The sequence below is a fragment of the Oryzias melastigma genome, linkage group LG10, assembly GCF_002922805.2.
Source record: "Oryzias melastigma strain HK-1 linkage group LG10, ASM292280v2, whole genome shotgun sequence".
Lineage (NCBI taxonomy): Eukaryota > Metazoa > Chordata > Actinopteri > Beloniformes > Adrianichthyidae > Oryzias > Oryzias melastigma.
This window is the reverse complement of record NC_050521.1, coordinates 23,118,282-23,143,662: the sequence shown is the minus strand read 5'-3', so window position 1 is coordinate 23,143,662 and position 25,381 is coordinate 23,118,282. Positions and strand designations below refer to the sequence as shown.

Below are 25,381 nucleotides of genomic sequence, written 5' to 3'. Positions count from 1 at the left end.
GGACTTAAAAAATATTTTACATATTGACTGAACCAACAAACATCTGAGCTTCTTTTCAAGGTTGCACAATGAGCGCACGCTTTACAATGAAGGATAACGGATTTTTTAAAGTGAAACTGAGTTTTTGTGCTTCAGCGAAGTATTGCAGGTTTACTGAAGGCATTAAAAAGCAGTGAATAGATTCTCCTTTCTTCATCAAGGCCGGTGAATTCTCATGAATGAATCATTTGGGAAAGAATTAATGAGAATCTGCGTTCGTGAACGTTATAGACATTCCGGTCTGTTCTGCCGTTCCCTTAGAGCGACGATTCGAGAACTCACAAAGAAAGAAAGAAAGCCCCTTAAGGTCGTGCGCTTTTACCGATACGATGACTGAAATGAACTCGCAGCCACCTCCGCCGTCCTTGTTCTGAGCGCTCGCCACTCTGTTCGCTAACCGCCTCACAGCGTGCGGCTTTGTTGCAGCCTTCAAGAGTGCGGATGGCGCTCGGATCTTTTTGAAGCCCACAGGACACATCACACCGACACGTCGTTTTGTCGTTGGGCTTTCATTTCCCCTGTTGTGCTTGTGATTTTATCAGACGGATAAACAGACAGACACCAGAGTTTGTGCTGGAGCCTGAGGATCTGTCAGGAGCTGCTTTATCAGTCCTATCTGTGCTGCTTATGCAACGCTGACACAGGTGCTCTCAGGACGAACGGCAACGTCTCCGAATGAGCTTGCTTGATGCTAACAATGAAAAACTAGATTTTACAGTTTTTATATTGCCAAGACTCATTCTTAATAATATTTTAGATGAAACCACTCTTATTATAAAGCAAAAACCAAATAAAATTGATTAAGTAAATGAAGAATAATAAATAGAAATTGTTTCAAAGGGTCTACAAGAAAATCCTTTTTAATTATGTAAGTATTTAGTCTATTTGGGCTAAAACTTTATGTTAATCTTGTTATAAATGTCTTTTATGTATATTGCATTTTTAATTAAAATATCAAGTTATAACATGCGAATATTTTTAATCTTATTTGCTCAAATTGTCTTTATTTTTTTTCTTTAAACATTAATATCAACATTTTGTTTAGTCTCTGTCTTACCATAATTCCTTAAAGACTCACTCCAATAATAATGTGCTTTTAGAGCTTTTCTCATAAAGGAGGACACGTTTAAGAAAATTGAAAGTTAAAACTGAATTTTTGAGTATTTCTTTATTAAACTCGTGTTGGATCAGGAGCAGACTAATACCTGCAGTGGGTTTATGATGCCATGAGCGGCCCAAAGTCTCCCTTCTCTGCTCAAAATTATTTTATTATTACGTATATTTCTAAAAATACACAACTATAACAAAGGGGAAAGAGCGTTTCTCAATGTCAGCTTGAGTCATGCAAAAATTAGTATTGCCAAACGCTGGAAAACAGTCAACAAATGATGTCAGTTGTCTTTTAGAAATAATTACATATATTTTAAAAATTATGTGGCAACCTTAATTTAGATTGTAAAGAATATGAACCCTTTAGAAGAATAGAAAGTTGATCACTTTTTGGATGGCATACCAGACCTCCATTTTACTTTGCAGTTTTGTTCTAGTTTATAATTAGTTATAGTTTTGTCAAAGTTTAAGGAGAGAAACTTTGGTTCTTGGGGTAAAATGGGATTGTCAAAATAAGACTATGAATAAGAGAAAACATTATTTAAAACCTAAAGAACGCCACAATTATTGTAAATGCTGAATCGAGTGGAATGCAAATTCTGTTTTTGAAAATTCAATAAAAAGATTGTGGCAGACTGGAAAGCTCCAATATTGTTAGAAACTTTTTTTTTTCCTTTTGCTACGCTAACATTAGCTTAGGCTTGTGACATGCTATAAGGTAGCGGTGAGGATGTAAACAAAGCCATGCTGGGATTTTAACACGGCTAACATTAGTCCCGCCCACAACTCAGAGATGAATTTCTAATGAGCTGCTGCCGCTCTGCAGAAAACATGTCTTTAAAAAAAACAACACAAGCTTTGGGATTTGGCTAAATTTTAATTAACAGAGTTCCTCTAAAATTAGGATTTTTTAGCATTTACAAAAATAACTTTAAATGTTTGTAGCAATTTCTCAATTTTATTCACACTTTTTATAAATCTTTGCTACAAAGAAAAAATGCAGTTAAATGATTTTTGCTGTCACTCAAGATTTATTTTGAAATTATATGTATTGAAACTGGGATTTCTGACGAGTTTTTCTACTAAATAAATGTTATTAAATACTTTTATATTATGTTACACGTTGATACTTTGTTATTAACACATTGGTGAAGGCATTGTTACATTAACTCACATGGAACTCCAGAGACTAACAGGTGTAACCTCACACTATTTAATCGAAAATAACATTAAAAGGATTTAAGAAGAATGTACACATTGTTTGTTTTATAAAGCATTATCAAGTTGTCAAAAGAGTTAAGAAATATCACCAATTAAACAAAAATATATATTAAAAGTTTTAACAAATGTATTAATTGGCATTTGCTTCACTTGCAAACACAGAGAAACATCTGTCAAGCTGCCGCTCAGACAAACTAACTCACTCCTGGAGGAAATATGTCTCAACTTCAGCTGAATATCATAGAAAAGTATCGGAATTGTTGTGTCAGAAGCTCCTCTGTCAGTCTGCACCAGCTGGCGCTCCATTTTAATTTGGCACCAACTGCAGCATTAAATTATTTTTGACGGCTGATTCCTGAGAAAAGAGGAGGGAAGCGAACCAGTCGAACGTAACGCTGTCACATTCATACGGTCCGATTTTCATCCCGTTCTTCCCAACCACGGAATACTAAGAAAAAAGCCAAAGAACTTGGTAAAATCTGACTAAAAACCCATCCGGAAAAAACACATGAAGCCGTTGGTGCTCCCATTTGTTTCATCTTCTAGTAAAACAATATGAAACACTATGAAATATAATAGATGTCCCTTTTTCTGTCTTCACATTAAACTCGATCTCCTGAGGAGTTCTCTTTGCTGCACGAAAGACACCTTTCATCTTGTAAGCGTTCTAAAACAAAAACATCAAGCAAACTTAATTCAACTTCAATCCGCCGTTCTTCTGCGCTCTGCACAGGGGCACATTCACGTCCTCCCAGAAATCCTCTCATCCAGCAATAAAGACTCATGAAAGTGTTTGTTCTCACCTTGCTTTTCCTGCCAAATGTCTTATTGACTGTGTGGGCCGGCTCGCTCGGGAGGTTGATGATGATTTGAGTAACGAAGCAAACACTCTTCCAACAATGAGGTATTTAGATGAAGGGATCTCAATAGTTTTTTTTTTCTTTTAAAAACGGACAAAAAAAACTCGTAAATTCATCGGATCAGGTGTGATAAACGTCTCGAGTTTCACTCAATAAATCGGAGCCGACTAGAATCTTATCCTAGGATTTGTTTAGACTAAAGATGAGAAGCAAAGTTAAGTGTGTGTTTACACTGGACGAGCAGGGAGGGGCTTTTACTTTTTCTTTTGCTACTGTGTTTTAGCACGTTTGCTGCTTGGTGCAAAATTTGGAAATCTTGCACCAGGCTTTTTTTTCCTCATTTCTGTGTTTTTATACCAAAGACTTGGTGTCATATAATTGCGACTGGGTGCAAAACACAATTAATAATTTATTTTCCATGATTATTTTTTAATCATTCAACACTTCTTTCAATTGATAGTCAAAGAGCTGGTTAAACCGGCAACTCGCCTTCAATATATGTGCCGATATACTGCCGATATACTTTTTTTTTTGCATCACAATTAGACGAGTCATGTTGATCACTTACATTTTCGAGGACATACGGAATAGTATATAATAATATATATCATTTTCCAGATGAAAGTGTGCATCGTCGATGGAAGACAACAAGCTAAAAAGTCAAGAATTCAATTCAGTTTTATTCATATAGCCCAATATCACAGAATAATCGCCATATTGGGCTTCATGCTGATAATTGTACAGAAGCAAAAAGCCGGTCATAAAATATGAACAATGGCCGATTTTGTAAGCCAAACAGACTAAATAAAACGGGTTATCTCTGTCCTGAGAACCTCCTTTCTGGTATGGAAAAACGCCTAAAAATCAAGTCATGTGACCACAGGGAATGTCTTTTATTTGTAAGTTTATGGCACATTCATGAGTAAAACAGTTTCTTTAGAGTCTCTTGAAAGTTAAATACTTAGTGTAGTTGATGTCACACAATCGATAATCAGGTTTATGTATTCAAAAAGCGTCAAACTTGTTTATTGCATGAGAAAAAATAACCCGGGAAGTAGGATTATAGATGTTCTAAGCCTGTAAAACTTCTCACTTCATACTTTATACACTTATTTCAGACAGACATACTTATTGTCTGAACTCTCAAAGTTCAAACTTTTACAGAAAAAAGTACAGTTTTATAGATTGAAAACAAATATCTGATTTTTCTATAGATGCAAAGCACACTAAGAAAAAAAAAATCCAAAATTGCACTGAATGGATTCTATAAAGCAGTGGGAGCATGAAGGGACCACTATAGTTAACCAAAGCTCATGTAGACACACTGAGTGAGACCAGCCCACATCATCACATCACCTCCACCAGAAGCTACTTCTCTGTTCTGCATCTTATCCTCACTTGTACCAAACAAATCAAATGGAGTTGGCAGAGTTTGGACTCGTCCAGGTGCAAACAGACGAAGGTTGTCATGGCAGCCCGACTCTTCTGGGTTTCTGCCACAGACATTTAATGTGTAGAACTTTAAGACAGGATGTCCATTCTAGGATTGAATTCCTCGTGTTTTTTATAGATTCATCATCCACACATTAGGATTTACAGTTTGGAAATAACACTGCTTTAATGCTGTTCTCCTTTTCTTTTATGAAGAGTCATATAGTGGCATTGCTACAGTCTGGCTCTTTTGAGTTTGAATCAATAATCCTAATGAGTCTCCTCTGCAGCAGAGAGCTGCTGCTGACTCACCGAAAGGACTTTTGCTTCTCCTCAGTCGCTCATCAGAAGATTCTTTTAATGCAATAAAGGACATAACAGCAGTCCAGGATATGTCTGCTTCCACCATCTGCCCGGCATCTCTGCCTGCATCTTCCAGTAATTCTTGCATAAACAGAGAGCTTCCTGGTAAAAACGCAGACGATGCCCGATCATCTCTGAGCAAGAAATGATCCGTCTCTATTGTTTCTTCATCAGATCATATCGTACCCGCTTGAAACCGTACGAATAAGAAGCACTTGGATTTGCAAGTTAATATAATTTATTGTAGTTTATAAAGGAAATGTGCTGTCAGACATGAGTTTGGATGTTTTCAGGAAATAAATCTGAATGAATAACCACTGGAAGTACTTTGCTTGAGGTTTTTTCATTAGTACTTAAAATTCCTCGTGGTAAAACGCAATTTTTCTGTGTTGTTTTTACCTATCTGCAATGCTGCTGTAACACTGCAATTTCCCCACCGTGGGACGAATAAAGGACTATTTATCTATCTATCTATCTATCTTGCAATTGAACATTTTTTTTACTTAAATCAATATTTTAAAGTATTTAGTGAAGCTTGATGTTTCCAGTATCTGCAGAACTTCTTCCAGCAGCAACATTTTCACCAGAAATTAGAGTTTTTTTAATGCAAATATTCATGCTAGGCTGCAGATAAAAGGTGTTCATGGACATATACATGCTGGTCATACGGTTAGCAAAATAAGTTTTTTTTTTTTTTTCATTTGGTCCATTGTTATCATTTAATGTAAAAAATAAACTGTATCTTTACATTTAACTAAAAGTTCATTGGAAGATTAAAGGAGCTTAATAGATAGCATTAAAATCCTTCAATATAAATAAAAATGAAAAAATAAAGAATGTCATATGGTAGTGAGTTTATTTGTCATATTTACCAAAATAAAATGTAGTTACATTGCAACCATGGACTCATATGGATTGTCTTCGGATGACTATTTATTGTCGTCTGTTCATTTGTCTGCACTGACTTTGGAAAAAGGACTTTTACATTTGCTGCCACTCCACATCGATAATGCTACAGAAGAAGTGGAAACTCACAGAACTCCTTCCAGTAAATGACTTTAACATCAAGTTGAGAAAACAAGAGAAAGATTCTTTTGTTTTTAACTGATTTAAATGTCGTGTTGTTTTATTTTCTGACTGTATTTAATGTTTTTTTTATTTTATTTATTTTTTTTGTCGCCTCTTGGTTCCATTGTAAAATGTTTTTTTTTTTTGTCCCAATGGGATTTCCTGGTTAAATAAAGGTTAATAAATAAAAGTAATTAAAAAAAAAATGGGCATGTAAATGATACAGAACAATTGCTGTAGTAGCATTAGTTAAAAACCACAGTTCAAACAATATTATGCTGTTAAAGACGTATTAAAAAAAAAAAAAATCTGAAATAATAATTGGTTTCTGGAAGCTATTTTAGTTCCACTTCCTGTTGTGCTCTCTAATATCTGCAATGTGATGTAAGCAAAGACAGACAATCGAAAGCTTGAATCTACCAAGTCAGGTCAATTACAATTGGCAGAAGGTAAATCCCAGTGAGGGACTTCAAACAATACCTTAAAAATTAATGACACTTTCATTTAAGCACAAAGACCAAAACCTTAAAAAGACCTCAAATGTCAGATTTTTATGTTTGAAGCTGTTATGTCAAAGATATTTTGTAAAGTACTAGTAAGAAGTAGAAGAAAAAAACAAAAAAAAGTTTCTCAAAAAAAAAAACATTTTTATTTATAGTTTTGAATGCCAATTAAAAAGTAAATATTGAGATTCTATCTATTTAGGTGAAGTATTGGACTGTATTTGATCACAACAAAGTGAGTTGAATCTTTTATGTATTCATTTATGGATCATGTATTGAATCGTGTGAGAGGGAGCGACACACAACCCTAGATTTAAGTGAAATAGCAGTAAAAATAAGTTAAAACAACAAAAGGTGAAAGATGTGTCACAAATAAACAACGTTTCTCCTAAACATCAACAACATAAACTGGAAGTCAATTGCAAAAACATCATTAGTCATTTAATTCCGGGCTCTTATTACAACATCAGCACTCTTCTTTTTTTTTTTTTTGCATAAATTCATGCATTTGCCTGCAGATATATTTCGAACACACCGGCTTTTAGCTGAACACTCTTGGCCTCATCAATAAAAACGAATAAACCCAATCAATGATGCCTTCCAGGGGCCTGATCTTAAACAGTAAACACAGCGTAAAGCTGTCAAAGAACCAGCCTTATTTAGTGATCATGAATAAAGGGGATTAGATTTCATTACAAGAACAATTATAGCTACAAAGAAAGGTTTGCGTTAAGGTGTGAACTGTGTGTTTTGTGCTAATTTGCGCCAGTTAGTTTGTCTAAAATGCACTGAAGCTGCTTCAGCGTCTTCCAAACTGCTGAGAACGCACACACAAATAAACACAATTATGTATAAAAGGGGTTAACCTGACGCTTTGCCATTATTGTTTCTTCTGGGACTCTAATAGAGCAACCTGAGGAGAAAATTTAATTGAAAATGAAAGGAAGAGCAGACTGAGAAAAGATGAGTAATGATGGAGGAAAAGCGCGGCGGCGCTGGCTGCATTCATACAGTACACGCCGCTGCGGTTGTGTGTGTGTTGCCTAAGGAACAGTTGATGGATTTGCTGCTTGACTGCTCACACAGATTGGTGCCTGCTGTGATGGCAGCCTTGAACTGAAATTACGTGCACACTCGCACAAAGAGAACTACACATAATTGCAATTTCTCTGTGTGCAAGCATGTTTGTGTGTGTTCTCGAGTCGGGACAAGCAAGTGTGGTGCCTCCAGGAGGCCATTTAAACCACCGTGGAAGGATGGATGAACAGCAGGCCAGCTGAAGCGCCGAGGAAGATGAGATCATTCAAGGAGTTCGCGATGCAGCGTTAATGCATTTATTAATGGCCATTTCGTTAGAGTCTCTGTCAAACATTACATTTTAGGTCCTATGCCTCAGTTATGCACTTTCTTTAAGAAATATAAAGGTTTATCTGTTTATTTAATTGTAATTACCATGAAAAATGGCAGAAATCTTTTTTTTTTTGCTCGTCTTAAGAGGGTGGGGTTCCTCAGGGATTTGTTGTTAGACTTCTATTGTTCTTTATATTTCTCCACTCAATTTTAGATTTCTATAGAACAATTTAGCACGATGGTGCAGTTTTACATCATGCATGCATTGGTTTTCTCCGGAAACTCTGGCCTCCTCATACAGTCCAAAAACAGGCTTCATCGGTTAATTGGTATATCCAAATAGTCCCGCCTGTGCCCAACTGTAGCTGGGAATGGTTCCAGCTACCTAGTGACCTTGAAAGGGATCCAGTGTTCCAAAAATGGATCGTTTTTATGCAGATGATTGTCCAGTCTACATGTGAGGGAAATGATTTGTTTAGCAGCTTCAACACTCAGAAATAATTCAAAGCTTTGTTTGTCCTTGAACAGTGAAATGAGGAAAAATTTTATAAATGAAAAAGAAAAAAGAAAGCAAAGGCGACATTATTAAGCAGTAACAATGCAGATAGTGTATGATTAAAGTCTTGGTTTTCAAACACGATCAAAGGTGGAAAATATTACTAGAGAAGTGGTCACAAAAAACTGAATTAAAAAAATAAAGTGTCTATTTGCACATAAGTTTGAAATTCCCACATTTCACAGACCTAAGAGCGTGACAGCTGATGGGACTTTACCTTTAAGTTTAACTTTATCCTTGGACACATTTAAAATTTGTGCAACAAATACAGCAATGTGCCTCTAGGCTGTATGTATATATATATATGAATTTTCTTTTTTTTATGTTGTGCGAATAACAAATGGGGAAAAAATGAAAAAAAAAAAGAATTTTTTAAAAGTAATGCAGTAAAAAGACCAAAAATGAAAGGTTAGGACTTTTTTACAATTTTATTTGAATTTGATGTAAAAACACAATGACAAATGAAAATGCAATAAATTTTAAGCTACTTGAAAGTGAAATTAAAAGTAATGAGGAATTGAAATATTTTTTAATAATGAATTCTAATTTGCAAATCCTATTTTCAAATTGCAAATTAGTCAATTGAATATACCTTTGGAAAACGTCTCATCAATATGTGGGGAGACTTTTCTTTCCATTTCGCCCTCAAACACTAATTTTGTGAGTCTGCTTCAGAGCAAATTTGGTTCTCCTTCAGGATTGACCAGTAAATTAAACCAACACAAGAGTTTGTGTTAAACTTTTTGATGCTCACTTGAATCAAGTCAACAGAACTGTCCAAGTATGAACAGATTTGGAAAGGAGGGACTGAATCCTTCAGCATCAGAACGGCTCCTGCAATTACATCCAGGTTTTCTCCTAAAACAAATTATTCCCTTTTTAAAATATTTATTTCAATTGTAACAGTATTTTTATGTTTTACATACTTCAGCTGTGTTAGGTTGATTATAAATCCTAACTTCTACGATAACGATGGGTTGATTTCTTTCCCTTAAATGGTTAATAAACCCAAATAAGCTCAATTCTTCTGTGAGTCGACATGATGAAGATGATGAAGGGCTAAACAAACAGTCAAGCACCTGGAAATTCCAGCACCAGAACAGATTAAAAGCTCGAGGGCTGAGGTTACATCTGGAAATATTTGGGCCGTTTTCTGTTTTTTTAAGTTGCATAATGAAGATAAACTGAGGGCTGATTCTAAAACAGGAAGTACAGCTTCCAGATGTGGAGCTCAAGCGCAAGATACAAATTCTGCTCGATTTAATAAGAATTTATATTATTTTTTTTTTTTTAGCTTAGATTTATAAACAAGAATTCGTCACCCTGAAAGACTCATCCAAGTTCTGCAGTGTCAGCAAATAACCCAGCTGGGTGGATTTGGACTCATTTGGGTTCATGTCAGGGGGTGTTCAACTCATTTTTCCATCTTCTCCTGCTTCTCATTGGATCCCACCTGATCCAGGTGATCAGCAGCAGCTCGAGCAGGAATGTCAGGGAAAACCTGCAGGACACCAGCCCTTAAAGACCGGGATTGGACTCCCCTGGTTCATGTAAACGGTTCTCAGCCGAGGAGGAAGAACACGTTTGACAATGAGCAGCTGTTTCTGAAATTGTTTCTGCATTTTAATGGATCAAATCCATCCTTCAGTTCAGATTTAAATACTCTCAAAGATGAAAGTTTTGACCATCTGTTGGGTTTTTTCTTCATTATTATTATTTTCTTATTTCTCAACAGCTGTTGATCAAAGTTACCAAGAATAAATCTGCTCAGGTTGTTTTTGGGGTTCACCACGTTGGGACGTAATAATTGCCTTCTCTGTCCTCTCTTTTCTTTGGCAGTGGCGGATCGGGGAGCAGCAGCGAATCAGAGAGCAGCTCAGAGTCCGACACCGACGAGTCAGAGAGCAGCTCCAGCGACAGCGAGTACAATCAGGCGTCCCGCACAAACACCCCAGAGGTACGAGGACATGCGTTTGCTGGAGATCGCCGGCGCTTCAGGGCAGATTAACGGTTTTTGTTGGACTGAACAAACGCTACATTTGCCATATTAATGAGCGCCTCAATTAAAAATATGTCTATATCCCAGTGTACCATAAATGTCAATTTATAATTGTTTTATTTCTATTTTATTCTGTATCTTATACGAGTTTCATGTAATTTCATTGCTCCGTTTTATCCCCCCCCCACTCTCACCACTATTTACTTCATTCAGAGCCGGACTATCTCCACATTAAACATTCACTTCCCTGCGTCTCTGTGCGCTGCTCTGAGAGCCATAAAACTCGACTGCAGAGGACAGAATTATTACATTAGTTATCACATTATTTTAATGGCTCATGGCTGCCTGGGTTTATGGGCTGTTGCAGTCTAACATGCTGGGAGAGAGTGACGGAAAATGCAGATGCAGGGAAAGAAAATCCTGATTACCAAGAAGATTTGGAGTGTGGAAAAAAAAGGAGGAAAGTGCAAAAGTGGCAGTTTTACTATGTTCTTTAATATGAAAAAAAGAAAGTTTTGTTTTATTGTAAACATTAAAAAAATATATTTTTTATTTATTTTCAAAGCATTTTCAAAGCATTCCCAAATACTTGACTACAGTTTTAACTGTAGTCAAGTACATTTATTTGGTCAAAAAAGATTTTGTTTTCTAGGACATAGTTTCTGCAGAGCGCCAGCAGTTCATTAAGAACATGTTGCTCTGCCACTACGTACAATTTGCACATTATACAGCGATACATGCGGAATGTGCACAGATGTCCATCAAGGGTTTCAGTTGACGGATCTTCACCTTAATTCAGTTTTGAGCTTTTAAAAATTTTTAATCGGTTGAGAATGATGCATTTTTTGCGTTTTTATGTAGTTTATGAAGAAATATTACGTAGATTTTATGCAATTGTGCGTGATTTTTCACTTTTTTCCACATGTCTTACAGGCTTTTCACACAGGTGCCACCAATAATTAACTTTTATGATAAATTGTATGTACTTGTACAGCACTTTTCTACCTTCCTTGAAGGCTCAAAGTGTTCAGCAGTCACAGTCCCATTCACACATCGACTTCGCTGCTCAAAACCTCCCACCAGAGTATATATGTTGTTCAATTTTTTGCCCAAGGCGGGAATCGAACCTACAATCTTCCGATCAGTGGTCAACCACTCTATCACTGCATCACAGCCGACTGTTTATGTTTATATTGCATGTGCAGCACAAATATGTTAAAATTATGTAATCGGTGTATAAATCTTTATTGAATTGCATATAAACAGCGTAATAATCGTAATGTGTGACGTGTAAATGGACTGGCAGATTTTTTCCCCCTCCAGCAGTCTATGCCGAGTCCAGCTGCTTTGGCTAGCGCCTAGCAAAGAAAGAAATCCGAATGTCTGGTTAAAGCAAAGCATCGTACGGACTCGCGGAAGGAGCTGTCCATGGTGCTGACGCGATATGATTTCTGTCCAGTGTCAAAGTGATGAAATTCAATAAAGTGTGCGTGTTCTTTGTGCGGTTTATTCATACTTCTTTTCTTCATTTTATCTTACATCTGTGTAACTTACTTTCACTTATTCCACATATGACCAACTTTCATCTGTGCATTATGTGCAAATTGTATGTAATTATACGTAGCGGCATCTGAGTTGCAGGCATGGGGCAATCCCGCCGCTCTTCCCCTCCCTGTTACTAGTAGTATAGAGCTTGCAGCCTCCATGTTTTCTGCGCCACAACATTTTTTTTTCTAACAGCATTTTTTTTTCTGATTCTCAAAACTGCAATTCTGAGCTTTATTTATTTATTTTTATAAAAATCCTTTCTGTTCGGAGAAAAAAACCTAATAAAAACACAATTTTCGTCTGGGTGGGTCTTCAAGGACTCTTTCAAGTTTTTTTTTGTGACTTTAAATATGTTTTTCTGTTTTTAGCCTGAGCCCCCTTCCACAAACAAATGGCAGCTTGACAGCTGGTTGAACAAAGTCCAAGCTCAAACCAAACCTCTGCCCCCCCCTCAGCAGGAACACCGTGGCACAGGTAGGTAGACAGTCCAGGTCTGATTCTCCCTCCCTGACATGATAAACAAGTTTGATTAGAAGAGCTTATTTTGGCTGTCCTCTTCTAAGGCTCCAGCAGCCAGGACTCGCAGCCTTTCTCTCCCAGGAGCGAAGCAGCAGGAGCGGGAACCGCTGCCAAGTCCAAACCCAGCGGCTCCAGCAGCGTGCCAGTTCCTGCTGCTCCTGTGGTGGAGCACAAAGATACCAGGGCGACCTTCTGGTAGGTGCTACAACTATAAACGTTCTGATCAGAGGCCAGAGCAAATTGAAGGTTGCAATCCACAGAAATGTTTCTTCCGCCATAAAAAAAATCTGAATCTGGTTTTTAATCTCAGCAGCTCTGGCAGGGAGAAAGCCAAAGCAAAGATCAACCAGAAGGCCTCAGGGGAGAGCCAGAGATCCAAGATCCGGCTGTCGCCGGGCCTGCTGTCGGGCCAGGAGGTCACAACCCCGCGGAGGACCACCACTGGGAAGAAGCAGCCGGTCGGGCGGGTGGAGCGGTCCGCCAGCGGCGAGGATAATCAGAACCAGACGTGGAGCAGATCAAACCAGCACAGGTGAGACAGGAGGGAACGCTGGAGACGTTTAGGAGGCTTCTCTTTATTAGAGAAAAAAAATACACTTTCTAATATTTAGTCAACGTCAGTTTAGTGACATCATTATCAGTCCTACTATCAACACATGTACACCTTACATTATAAAGCTAGCAAGATTTTTTTTTTCTGAACACACACAATTAACAGTATGAAGCACAGATGGAGCCAAAACTCAAACATAAAAGTCCACTCAACAAGTCGATCCAGCTTCAGAATCAAAGAAATGCTACTCTTTTTTTAGGTAAGCTATCAAAATAAAAGTCACCATCAAATCCTCTGGTCAGGGACAGCCTCAGTGGGATTCTTTAGACATTTTTGTCCCATCTGTGGTGAAGTTTGGTGATGTCACCGCTGGCTGATACAATCACATTATTTGTGTACATTTCTTTGTGTCTCTAACCTACAGCCGTCAACTTTAACAAATTAAAGTTTTGTTTATCTCACTGTTGATGTGTTTTGTGCGCACTAATAACACTTCTGGGATATCTGAGTTAAGTTTATAAATTTAAAAATAAAAATATTTTGTTGCATATTGTCATATAAAATGTACTTAGTAAAACATTGTGACTAATCATAATTAACCGCAGTGTGATTAATCAGATTATTTTTTTCAACCGATTGACAGCACGACTCTAAATGTGAAATAATGTCTGTATGAAGCAAAACAATCCAGTTTTAACAGAACAAATTTAGCAAACTTTCAAAATAAAATTAGGACCAGGAATTGATTTAAAAAGAAATAATTACTCGCAAACCTGGGGAAAAATGTAATAGCGATTAATGGCAATTAACATTTTTTTTAAATTAGTTATAGTATTTGCCGACCACTTATTATCTGTAAACAATCACACAAAAAACTGTACATTTAGAATATTTATTTTTAACTAAGGCTGTCAACAGACTTAAAACAAAATTAATACAAATCAGATTAATCACGCTTGTTGTGATAGATCACTTTTAATCACAATGTTTTACAAGGTATTTTTTTTAAATATACTGCTTTTGAACAAAAACAGGCCAGAGAGTAATTTATCCTTAATTAATTACAAACTCCAAGAAAACAGAGATGCTGACATACAGCCATAGGAAAAAAAAAAAGTTCTGGTCACTGTTCTATATCACTGGCTGCTTTAAAACAACATTTCTTTTCATCTTCTGGACAAAATAAGTGGTAAGAGGTGAACTTTCTCTCTGAACTGATACTTTAACCTGTGGTGACGATCAGCATCTATTGCCGCTGCAGTCGAGGCTCGGCGACGGGTTGTCGTGCTGCTGTGACAACCTGCCAGATTATAGTCCGCTTTTTGTGAAAAAAACGAAAAAATAACAATATTAAAGTACTAAAAACCAATTAAATATTTTTTTCTTCTGTACATAACCATGGAATAAGTGGGATAATGTTTTGACGAAGCCTAATTCGGCGAGCCAAAGCAAAGAAACGATGCTCTACAGGTGTAGTTAAGTTGCATTAATATTAACGTGTTAATTCAAAATGATTAATTGCATTAATGATTACTCCCCTAAATAAAATATATTGTGTTGCTGAGGTTCTAATTTGTTGCAATTGCTGTCAAATCCACAGAAAATACCTTATTTAGTTTAATATTTTTAAAACTCTTTCATCCTTTAATTTGTTTCCAATTAAATAAAATATGTATTCTTATTTTTTTTTTCGGTTCAATTAAGTTCAGTTCTGGATTTATGGTTTGTTGCAAATTAGCAACGTACATCGTGAAGGGGTTAAGGATATTAAAACTTTAAATAAACACGGAATGCACAATAAACTTTATCTAAAAACTATAATTTGCTCTGTCCAGAGCAACAAAAATATCCATACAGAAGGTTGTTTACTTAAATTTAAAATTTTACAAACTAAAAAAGTCAAACTTGAGGCTTTGTTTTATCCTTTTTTAGGGTTTTCTCATTAAAATAGCTGCTACAAGAGTGGAGTTGCAGGCTGTTGTTTTCAGGCCTGACTGAGCTCATATCAGGAGCCGCACAGCCTCTGTTGGATCACGGCGCTTCTTGGCAGCAAACATTGAGGACTGTCACTCACATGCAGGAGGCAAAAGAACCTCATTGATTGAGGAGAAGCCATGCCAAACTCTGTGCTTGCTTTGACTCCAGGCCAGCTCGAATGAAAACAATGACCCCGGCTTCCTTTTTTTCTGTTTTTCTTCCTCAGTCACTTGTTTTTTTCTAACTTTTGCGTGTCAAGCCTCCAACATCCAGTCAAGTTCATCTGAATGCACACTGTTTTCACTTCTTTCATCCTGTTGTGTATTTTTTTTCCCATGTGGACGCACTTCACCCCCCCAGAGCCTTTTGAGGCAAACGTCTTCTGTGCTCCGTTGCTCTGCTCAGTCATAATCAAATTCACGGCGCCGCCTATTTCTGTTTCTCCACCTTCCAGCCCCGCTTCTCGAGACAAGGACCTGTTGCCTCCCCCTCCCCTGGAGCATCAGAACCCCCCGAGGCCGCGGAGCAAACCTCCCAGTGGGAAAACGGCCCCGAGGAAGGAACCTCGCAGCGCAACCAACCCAAACAACAACGCGACCACTCCACCAGCAGCTCTGCAGCCGAGCGCCGCTCCGGCACCGGCTGTCACTGTAAACCAGGTCAGGCTCATGAGCACTTGGGCAGCTTTCTAAACACACCTGGAGCAAAGTTTAACACCACGTCTTAACCACAACACCATCTGTGAGTCCGTCAGATCAGATTATTCTACAACAACAAACCGCTTAATAAAAGAAAAACGCACAAAAACAATGAAAAAAGGACTAAATTTGGTTATTTGTGCATTGTAAAACAACGTAGATTTACAAAAATAAACATCAAAAAATCTAAATTCCATTATTCAAATAGAGAAAAGTAAATGTTTTAGAAATCAGGAGGCAACATCAAAAGGTAAGGTTTGGCAATTTTATCATATATTTAAAAAAGAAAATGTATAATGACTATGAGGTCATACGGAGGATAGTTCTTTTATTAGCTTAAGTGATAATTTCAAGTGTTGAGTGACTGAAACCTATAGAAAAATGTGCATAAATAATGTTAAAAGTTTTACTTTTACTTTTTGAAAAACAGATTAATGCAGGTACTTGCATGATAAAAGATATTCACTGTTATTTGGAAGTTTTTCCACTTAAAATGAAAAAAAAATTTTGTTCATCAATGGCTGCATTTCTATTGACTATGAAATTGTGCAAATTGGATGAGCAATAAATCACATAAGACAGTTTCGAAAAAACTTGCATTTATCGAAAAAAGGTTTTTAAACTTGGAGGATATGGTTTTTGAGGTATATCAAAATTGACTTATTTCGCAAAACTGCAATGGAAACACTTTTTTTGAATTGAATGAGTCACATGACCAACAACCGGATACCACGCCAAGAAATCGCCTCATTTGTATCCGCTCCTATGTAGCTCGCCGCTCTATGGCCTAAATAAAACGCCAACGTCTCCTTCGATAGACGATGAGCGCTAGTGCTGCAGCAGAAATTTGAGGAATCTGCTGTAAATCGAATTATTGTTCACATCCGTCGCCCTGTTTTTGAATGACGAGTTGATTTGTGTTTATTTGCATAAATATGATTTAATGATAACTGTGAAATTGCGAAATTGTGGTTTTTTTTTACATTTCTAGAATTTCGATAAAGTTTTATGAAGTATATGTGTAATAGAAACTCAGCTACTGATACACTTCAACTGTGAGAGACAGAATGTTAAAATAGAATCCAGGAAATCACATTGAACTAAGAATTTTTTTAAATAAAACTTTTTGACCAATAAGCAGTTTAAATGTAAGCTTATAACTAAACTGGCTTGTTTTGTTAGGAGCTCATTTAATTTCTGGCCCAGTGTTTCATCATTAATCGGGAGTTGTAAAATAAGTGGTGATAGGTGAAATCTGTGAAGTTTTCATTTTTATTTTTAAAAATCCGCACTACACACGTAATACGTTTTTTCTGACGCAAACATTTTCACACTTTTTGCTTTTTTAAACCCTCAAAGTTCAAACCTTCATGGAAAATTATGTAAAGTATTTTAGCATGAAAAAGATCTCATGATCGAAGGTTTATGTAGATTGGGCAAACTGAATGCATTTTTAGCAATCAGCCAATCAGGATGAAGAACATTAAAACAAAACATGCAAACAAATTGGACCATTTTTTACATCTTAAATAAATGAAATTAAAGGTTAAAATGATGGTGCTGTTTACCATGCTTGTAAACATCAGCATCATTTCTGGCAAAAACTGAAAATTTGCTTCTAAAAACTAGACTTAATCCATCTCCGACGGTAATATTCTCATTCACACGCCGCTGAACAACGTTGGAAAAAGATTGGAGTTTTGTAGCCCGGATAGGTGCTGCGCTGACAGCTCCGGCAGGTGAACAGAAACGGCTCAATATTCGGTTAATTAGCTCCTCGTTTCCTCTCCCTGCTCTGTCTGTCAATAAACTCTGAAATCAGTACAGAAAATTATTGGACCATAAATTCGCGGGGCGCCTCGTTTGCCACATTCCCGTTTCATCCATGAAACCTTCCGGGTCTCACATTCCCAGGACAACCGGAGGTTAATCAAGCTTCCACGTCCCTCTTCATCAATGAACTTGTTTGGGTTTTAAAGTTTTATTTCAGGTGTTTTCTTTGAAAAGATGAACCAGCTGCTCTCGCGTGTAAACACAGCTCCTCCTGTTGCCATGGTTACTCAGTTAAAAACCTCTTTAAGCCACTTTGACGACACAGAACTTAGTGAACTCTGAATAACCCAGTTTGATGACTGGCTGCACGATGCATGAAAATTCATCCGTGTGTCAATGTTTTGCAACTTTTTTTTTAAAGAAAATGTAAAGTTTTATTTTGCATTTCTATTTGTAGTTTATCTTTTACCTGTGTTGTGTAATATCTACCTCTTAAAAACCTGAATTTTTTTTTAAATGTATCTGTTTAAATAAATTTAAATGATTTAATGCTCAAAAATGCAATTTTAAGCTTGAATTTGTTCAAATATTTCCCCTATTATCAGAAAAATGCCACAGTTTTCACACAAATTTTATCGAAGTGTTTGTTTTTTTAAGCCATTTGTTTTATAAAATGTAGGTTTTAAATATTTTAAACAAATTATAAGAATGCTTTACAAGTCTATAAATTCAACTTTTGACCGCAGTGCATACAAGTTCCTTTCAAAATAAAATACACCCTGTGTCAGATGCAGCAGATTTAACAGATCTAGATCTACAGATTCATTTATTTTTACCATCAGAAATAAAACATAACATTGGAGAAGGATTAATTTAGAAAAAAAAAAATAAACATGTAAATGCAGTTATAATATTTAAGAACTTTGCCTCTAAACATCAACTGTTGTGCAGCAGAAAATATGAGCTTAAAACATGTTCCAACAGTAAACCATTTCTTTAACCATTATTTTCTTCAGTTTTATTAATTTCTTTTAAAAGAAAATTAGTTTCAAACATGTTTATAGTAAAGTACATGCAATATGACACATAGTGTTTGAAAGGGAGCAGGCAGAAGATTATTTAAGCCTTCCTCTTAAAAAACAAAAGAGAAAAAAAGCAAAAAAAAACAAAAAAAAAAAACAGCACAAACACTTTCAGAACACCAAATATTAATATAATATTAACTACAGGATAATAGTCTTCACAGGGAAACAAGTTAATTGTGTCACACCCCTAGTACTGTTATGTATCTTAAATGTTTTTGTTCTAAATCTAAACTGTTCCAGATTTTTGGTCTGCAAACAGAGAAATTAAATTTACTGCGAATGGTTTGTGTTAATAGTAGTTCTAATTGTTCTTAGTTTGTGGGGATTTTCTTTGATTATAAATAATTTCTGCTTATTCTCTGCTAGTAAGAAATTAAATACATTATTTATAGTCTGATATGGTATTAAATCCTGTAATTTTAATATTTTAGATTGCATCAATATTGGTTAGTATGTAAATATTCTGCCTTGTGCATGATCCAGAAGGCTCGTTTTTGTTTGTGTGTCAGTTATATGACATGTTAAAAATCTCAACGTGAGATAAAACTGAAACGAATTAACTAAATTATTCTAAGTTTTCTCTAAAGTCAAAGAGCCACAAAAGAGGCATAAAGGAGCAACAGGTTGCAAACCTCTGGCGCATACAGTCTTTTACTTGTCTTGTATATAATATATGTGTATAGTTTCAACCTTTCATCAAACCGCAGGTGGAAATGGCTAAAATTTGACATATATTTGTTTTTGATGTTCATTAATTTGCAATTTCCCTTTTTTAATAAATACATGTTCACACGCTCACTGTTTACTAAAGAAATATATATATAGGTATTTCTTTTTTCACTTCACTTCATTTCCACTTTTACCCAAAATATATTTTTCTCATTTTAGAATCTGTTCGTTCATCTTAAATAAATAAAAAAGAATTCTGCTCGTCATAATTATACAGTCAAGCATGTTTCATTTCACAGATTAGATGAACAAGCTGCCAACTTGCGCCTAATTTGCATGATATTATCACATTCTGCGATACGGCGCATAAGCGCCGCCTTTGTTCGGGATCTTTGTCCGCGGCGTCATTCAAAGCTGCATCACTTCATCAAATCCCTTTTTCTTATGTCACTAGTATTTCTGTTCTGTTCAAGCAGACTGATTGTGTTTGTTCAGAAACTTTTTTCTTATCGTTTGAATCAGGACAAAAAGAAACACCGAGGCCCCAGCACCAGAATCACACCAAAGTCCCGGGAATTCATCGAAACAGATTCCTCCTCCTCCTCGTCGGAATGCCAGTCGGACGCAGAGGAAGCAGTCAAAATCCCCGCCCTGCCGGCTCAGACCACACGCTCCGCCATCAACACACAGACTCTGTCCAGCACACACATGCACACGGCCCTCCTGCCGTGCCCCGGCTCCGCCAACACTGTGGGAACGTTTGGGAGGACGGGATTCCGGGTCAAAGACGGTAGCAGCCTGACGACTAATGGTAGCAGCAGCGTTAGCAGTAGCAGTAGCTCTCTGAGCATCAGTACTATCAGCAGTTCTTTTGGCATCTCAGTTCCTGATCCTGGGGGGACAGGCGGGCAGAGCAAAGCGGAGCCCCTGTCACCTTCTAATGTGGGGCAGGAGGTGGCGCCGTCGCCCCTGAGGGAGTACCACGAGATCCAGAGTTTGTGGGTGAAAATTGACTTGAGTTTGCTCAGCAGGGTGCCAGGTCAGGGTGTGGGGGAAAGATCCAGAGTGGGAATTGCCGAAAGAGATGAGAGCGAAGGGCGAGACAGAGAAAGACTGAAGCCCAACAAAGGGGAGGGACAGGTGGAGGAAAACGAGAGATTAGTGCTGCTCAGAGAAGGGCAGGCCGACAGAGACGACAGGGACCGCTTCGGCTTTGCAGAAAGAGACAGAACAAGAGACAGGGAGAAGATTTGCCAAGGTCTGGGGATCCTGGACAACCCCTCTGCGCAGGAACACGGTAATCCCAGGCCGTCTGGAAGAGGAGAGGCGGCGGAGGGCGGAGCAAAAAACAGAAGACAATCCACCGCAAACACGCCGCTTCCAGTCGAAAAACACGCCAGCAAGAGCAAAAGGAAACACAAGGTGTGTATGACCGACTTCCCCCTCCAAGTCAAATCACAGGGTGGTTACACCTGAGAGGCTCCATTTGGCCTCACTGTGACAGGGTGAGCCATTAACACATAAGGTTTAGTGACCCACAGCAGGGAGGCGCCGGGGGCCTCATTTATGAACCTCTGCTCAGATGCCACCTCTGAACAAACCCGCATAAAAGATGCTCAGGTTTTACTAACTAGGCTGAGTGTCGCCTCGTCTCCTCAAGAAGTTAAAGCGAAAAACAAGATTTTAATGGAAAAACAAATGCACAAATTAAAAAACTGTTTAAGACAGAAAAATAATCCTCAGAGAGTCCCAAATTACTGCAGACAGACTGGAGGATTCCACACTGGAGCCATGGAAGAAAAACTACTTTCAACAGTTAAGAATTGATTCATTGATTGTTGATGGTGTCATAAGACGAGAAGGGCTAAACATTAAACACTAACAAACTCATAAAGACTAAGATTTAGGACACAAGTGGCCCACATAAAAAAAGACAAAAAAATAATTCAAAATGTTCAATTCTTTAAAACCGGAGCTCCAAATTAACACACTCTTTCTAAACCATCGAAACTCCTTAGCCATTTAGGAAACAACATGTCCAACAAATTACAATTTGAATAGTCACATACGATGTAAAAAAAAATATATATGTTAAAAAAGACGCAAAAAGAGAAAAAAAAACCCTGAAGAGAATTAAATAAATTAAAGGGATACATAGACATGATGAACATTAAATTAGGAGTTATGAAAAAGTTGTAAATTACATGTGATACTTTAAAGTTTCATGTTTATTTTCCATTGAGTTTATGGATGATATGATTTTCATAAATTGACATTCGTGTTTATGAAATTTACCTAGGATAATTTTAATATTTAAAATAATTTATGTATTTTTGTTTTTCAAAATAAACACAAAAATGACATTCTTAATAGAGAAATCTGCTAAGCATTGAATTTCAGGAAATAGCCAATAATGTACAGTGAAAAGATTCAGAAAATAGATGCTCAGTCGTCTCGGGATACATTTTTTCTCATATTTAGCCTTTAACTTTTAAAGTCATAAATATACAACTTTATTCTTATTATATAACAATTACAACTTTTTCTCGTCAAGTTACGACTTTGAAGACTTCATTTATTTATTTTTTTCTTGTAAAATGTCCTTAATACTCTGTTGTAATTTCAAACCTCATTCACTTAAAACAAGAAAAATCTGTAAAAGTTAAGATTTTATATTTCACAATGTTTTTGTGCATTAGCATCCGAACACTAAAATACCAGAAGAAACATCAGTGAAGACACTGACAGCAACACAAGTAAACACACACGAGAAACCAGAGCAATGCACCATGGGAAAACTCCAATAACTTTAACAAGAATGTAGGAAGACGACCTGCCCAGGCTTTCTCAAAAAGAAAAGTTCCAAGATGTCAGAAGGTGTTTCTGTCCCAAAGCCTGCTGGGAGCTGGTCCCACAGCTCAGGAGCTCCGCTCCAGTTTGGGAAACTATGAAACACGAGCGGACCTGCAATCTGAGAACAAACTATTCTGCTGGGAAATCATGGAGTGGCGAGACCTTTCCGATCGTTTGGTTTTATTTTTGTTCACCCGTCCCAGCATGATGGAGACAGCAGCGATGCATCAAGGGACTCTCCGGTCTTTATATACAACAACAGGTTTACCAGTCGTTCCTCATTCTGTCATCTTCCAGCAAGCAGACGTTTTAATGAGTTGTTGCTAAAACACATGGAAAGCAGAGGAACGTGATTGGAGCATCTTCAGATCAGGACCAGCTGATCTTCAGCCTTACAAAGATGTCTTGTGCTCCACTTTCCCTACAAGACTTTTATGTTCAGATTCAGTTTCAAGTTCTGTCAAGAATCAATTGACACATCAGAATGTGTTTATTTATTTTTTTAATCGATATATCTCTATGGACTGAGTTATTGTGATGTCACCCATAGAAAATGGCTTACTTCTGGCTCCAACCAAATGAAATTAGTTCAGTCCTCACTTTTTTTGTGATACGGATGCCGCCATGTTGGAGCCAGAACTCATTAGCAAGCAGTGATTGGTCGGCCTGAGTATAGGTTTCTATGGCAACCACTCAGAAGTCCCGACTGTCAAATGTTTTGGATGTTTAACGTTGGAGCCAACAGGCAGCACCTACTATTATTGAGGCCTCTGATTGGTCAGTTTATACTTTAAATAACTTGAACTACAAAAAAAAAAATGGAGAAGCACAAGAATGCTTATTCTAAGTGATAAAAGTTTATTTCTCAAGAAGTTTATGGGATTTTGGTTTCTTGGAGCCAGTGGGTACTTCCTGTTTGGAACTACACAGTCCAATTTTCATATACAGTCAATTCTGTTATCCAATTCTCTCATTTGTCCTCATTTTTCCAGCTGGATCACGGAGAATCTTCAGTACGGGGCAGTAAGAAGGCTCGCCTGGACAAAGACTGTCTGCTGCTGCCGCCCTGCATCTCCCCAATCCACAACCACAAGAACAGCTCCACAGAGTGAGTGCTCGCAGAAATGCGCAAAAACGAACATTTGAGGTGTCAACGAGCCAAACTTTCTGCAGAAAAAAAGGGGAATTTCAAATTTTAGATTTAAAAAATAGTCTGTTTCCGGGGAAAATAATGCTGCTCCTTAGCTCAGATAAAAGGAATCTAAATTGCATGATAATATTCCAGTGATATCATCAAAAAGTATTTTACTTCCATCTAAATTAAAGCAAAAAAGGATACATTTGTGGTGAAAGATGCCTTCTTTTTTGACTCTGTAGTCTTTGAGCTCCACAGCCTGCAGTGACTGACACGGACACACAATCAGACACAATTACAGGAGCCTATTTTTAAGAAAGCTCCGTCAGACAGACGAGCTCAGCTCACGTCAGGACACAGAGATGACGAACCGTGAATTCCAGCTTTCTGTGTGAATTATTTAAAAACCACACTAAGCTGGTTGTCACTATAAATAAGCCTCGCTGTGACAGCTTTAGAGGAAATATTTTTCTAGCGTCTCAGCATTATCAGAGGTGGTGGCGGCGGGGACGACCTAAAGTTGAACCTGTGACATTGTGTGATTGTCACCTCTGTTTATCATCAGCTCGATGCTGCATGATGGGATCATCCTGCTCAGACCCAGTTAGCAGCTCCCTTAGACTTTGACAGGCGTCGCCCTCACTGGATTCACCACTTTAGGCGATTTTTAACATTTGCAGTGACCTTTATTTATGCAATACTAAGTTGGAACTAAGTTTAGAAAACTTCTCCTTTAAGCAATTTATCGAAAAGTTTCATTTTATATGTATGCCAAAATTTATTTTATTACAATTAAAAGAACAAAGAATCAACAATGTAAAATGCTAAATTATCAAACAAACAAATGCAAAGGTTGATTTTAATCCCATTAAAGGAAATAAACTGTTTTATTCCCAGAGTAGCTATGTATTGTGTCAAAAAAATAATTGAAAGTAACAAAAAACAAATTAATGAACTGATAAAATGAATGTTAAGTGACACTAGAGATGGAAAAAACATAAGTAATAAATGTTAAAAATCTTACAAAATAACAAAAGGTTGGATTTAAATTTGTAATACAATAACTGCCTCTTCATTGCATTACAGTAAGGGATTTATTTATTTTTTGTCATTATTTTGATATTTATTTAATTATTTTTAATTATTACACTATGAACTCGTATTTATTTTCCCACATATTTAGATACATAGATATTTAACATAAATTTGAACTTCACTGAGAGATCCAAGTGATATAACTTGACAAGATAAATTAAGCCTTTTTAAAAGTTTATATAAAATATAATTTCAAAAGAGTAATTTCTGCTCATCTTAAGTTTAAACACTTCACTCTTAAGACACTTTTAGGGGCTGATAGGCGCCACAAAAAAGTTTCTCAATGATTTCAGGAAGTCTAAAAGTTAACCTCCATTAAAATCTGAATTTTTGTTCAAATATTTTTTTCCATAAGTTGAATAATAGTAATGTTTTAGTTCAATTTTTATTAAATCACTTTCTTTTTTAGAAATTTTCCTAAATAAGATTGGACATCGACATATGAACATTTTTAAGACACAGCTGATGAGCCAAAATGCCACAGTGCAGTGATCCAAATGCCAGTATTTTAGCAAATTCGGCAGGTGGCTGCACAGTGGCCGTGTTATGGCATTTGAAATCGGGAGGCGGCAGTCCCACTTTTACACGCCGTGCGGTGACCACAAAGGTTTTGAAGAAAAAAGTTCAAAATAATCTGCAATCTGATGATTTTTTGGCATTGTGCAGAATATTAGAATTTGGAATATTTGGAGGTTGTGGGTGGAAGTCTTGTTTGTGCATTTATGTGAATCAGGGAAGGGCGGAAAAAAGACGGGAATAAAGTAGACGCCCCTGCTGTTGACCACAGGTACTGCAGCCCTGAAACTTTCTAAGAGAAAAAAATGTCTCCTAAATGTGTTGTTTTTGTCATCAGTTTAAAGTACAGTCCAGTTTGTCACCAAGGAAGGAAAATAATTCATTTATTTTATTTATTTATTCGTTTATACACATTAAAAAAGACAAGAAATACAAGCAAAATTAAAAATACAAAAGTAAA

General features: G+C 36.9%; 1 protein-coding gene across 3 annotated transcripts in view; it reads left to right on the top strand.

Annotated features, from left to right (window-relative positions):
* Positions 1–25,381, top strand: part of aff2 (AF4/FMR2 family, member 2) — a 199,322-nt gene that overhangs the window by 145,746 nt on the left and 28,195 nt on the right. For 2 of the 3 annotated variants that reach the window (XM_024283311.2, XM_036214109.1), the window contains exons 11-17: positions 10,341–10,458; positions 12,417–12,522; positions 12,612–12,762; positions 12,878–13,099; positions 15,552–15,756; positions 19,845–20,744; positions 23,168–23,283. In XM_024283311.2, the coding sequence (XP_024139079.1) occupies positions 10,341–10,458; positions 12,417–12,522; positions 12,612–12,762; positions 12,878–13,099; positions 15,552–15,756; positions 19,845–20,744; positions 23,168–23,283 (1,818 nt within the window). The remainder of the gene's footprint in view (positions 1–10,340; positions 10,459–12,416; positions 12,523–12,611; positions 12,763–12,877; positions 13,100–15,551; positions 15,757–19,844; positions 20,745–23,167; positions 23,284–25,381) is intronic. The other variant, XM_024283313.2, reaches the window with a different exon arrangement.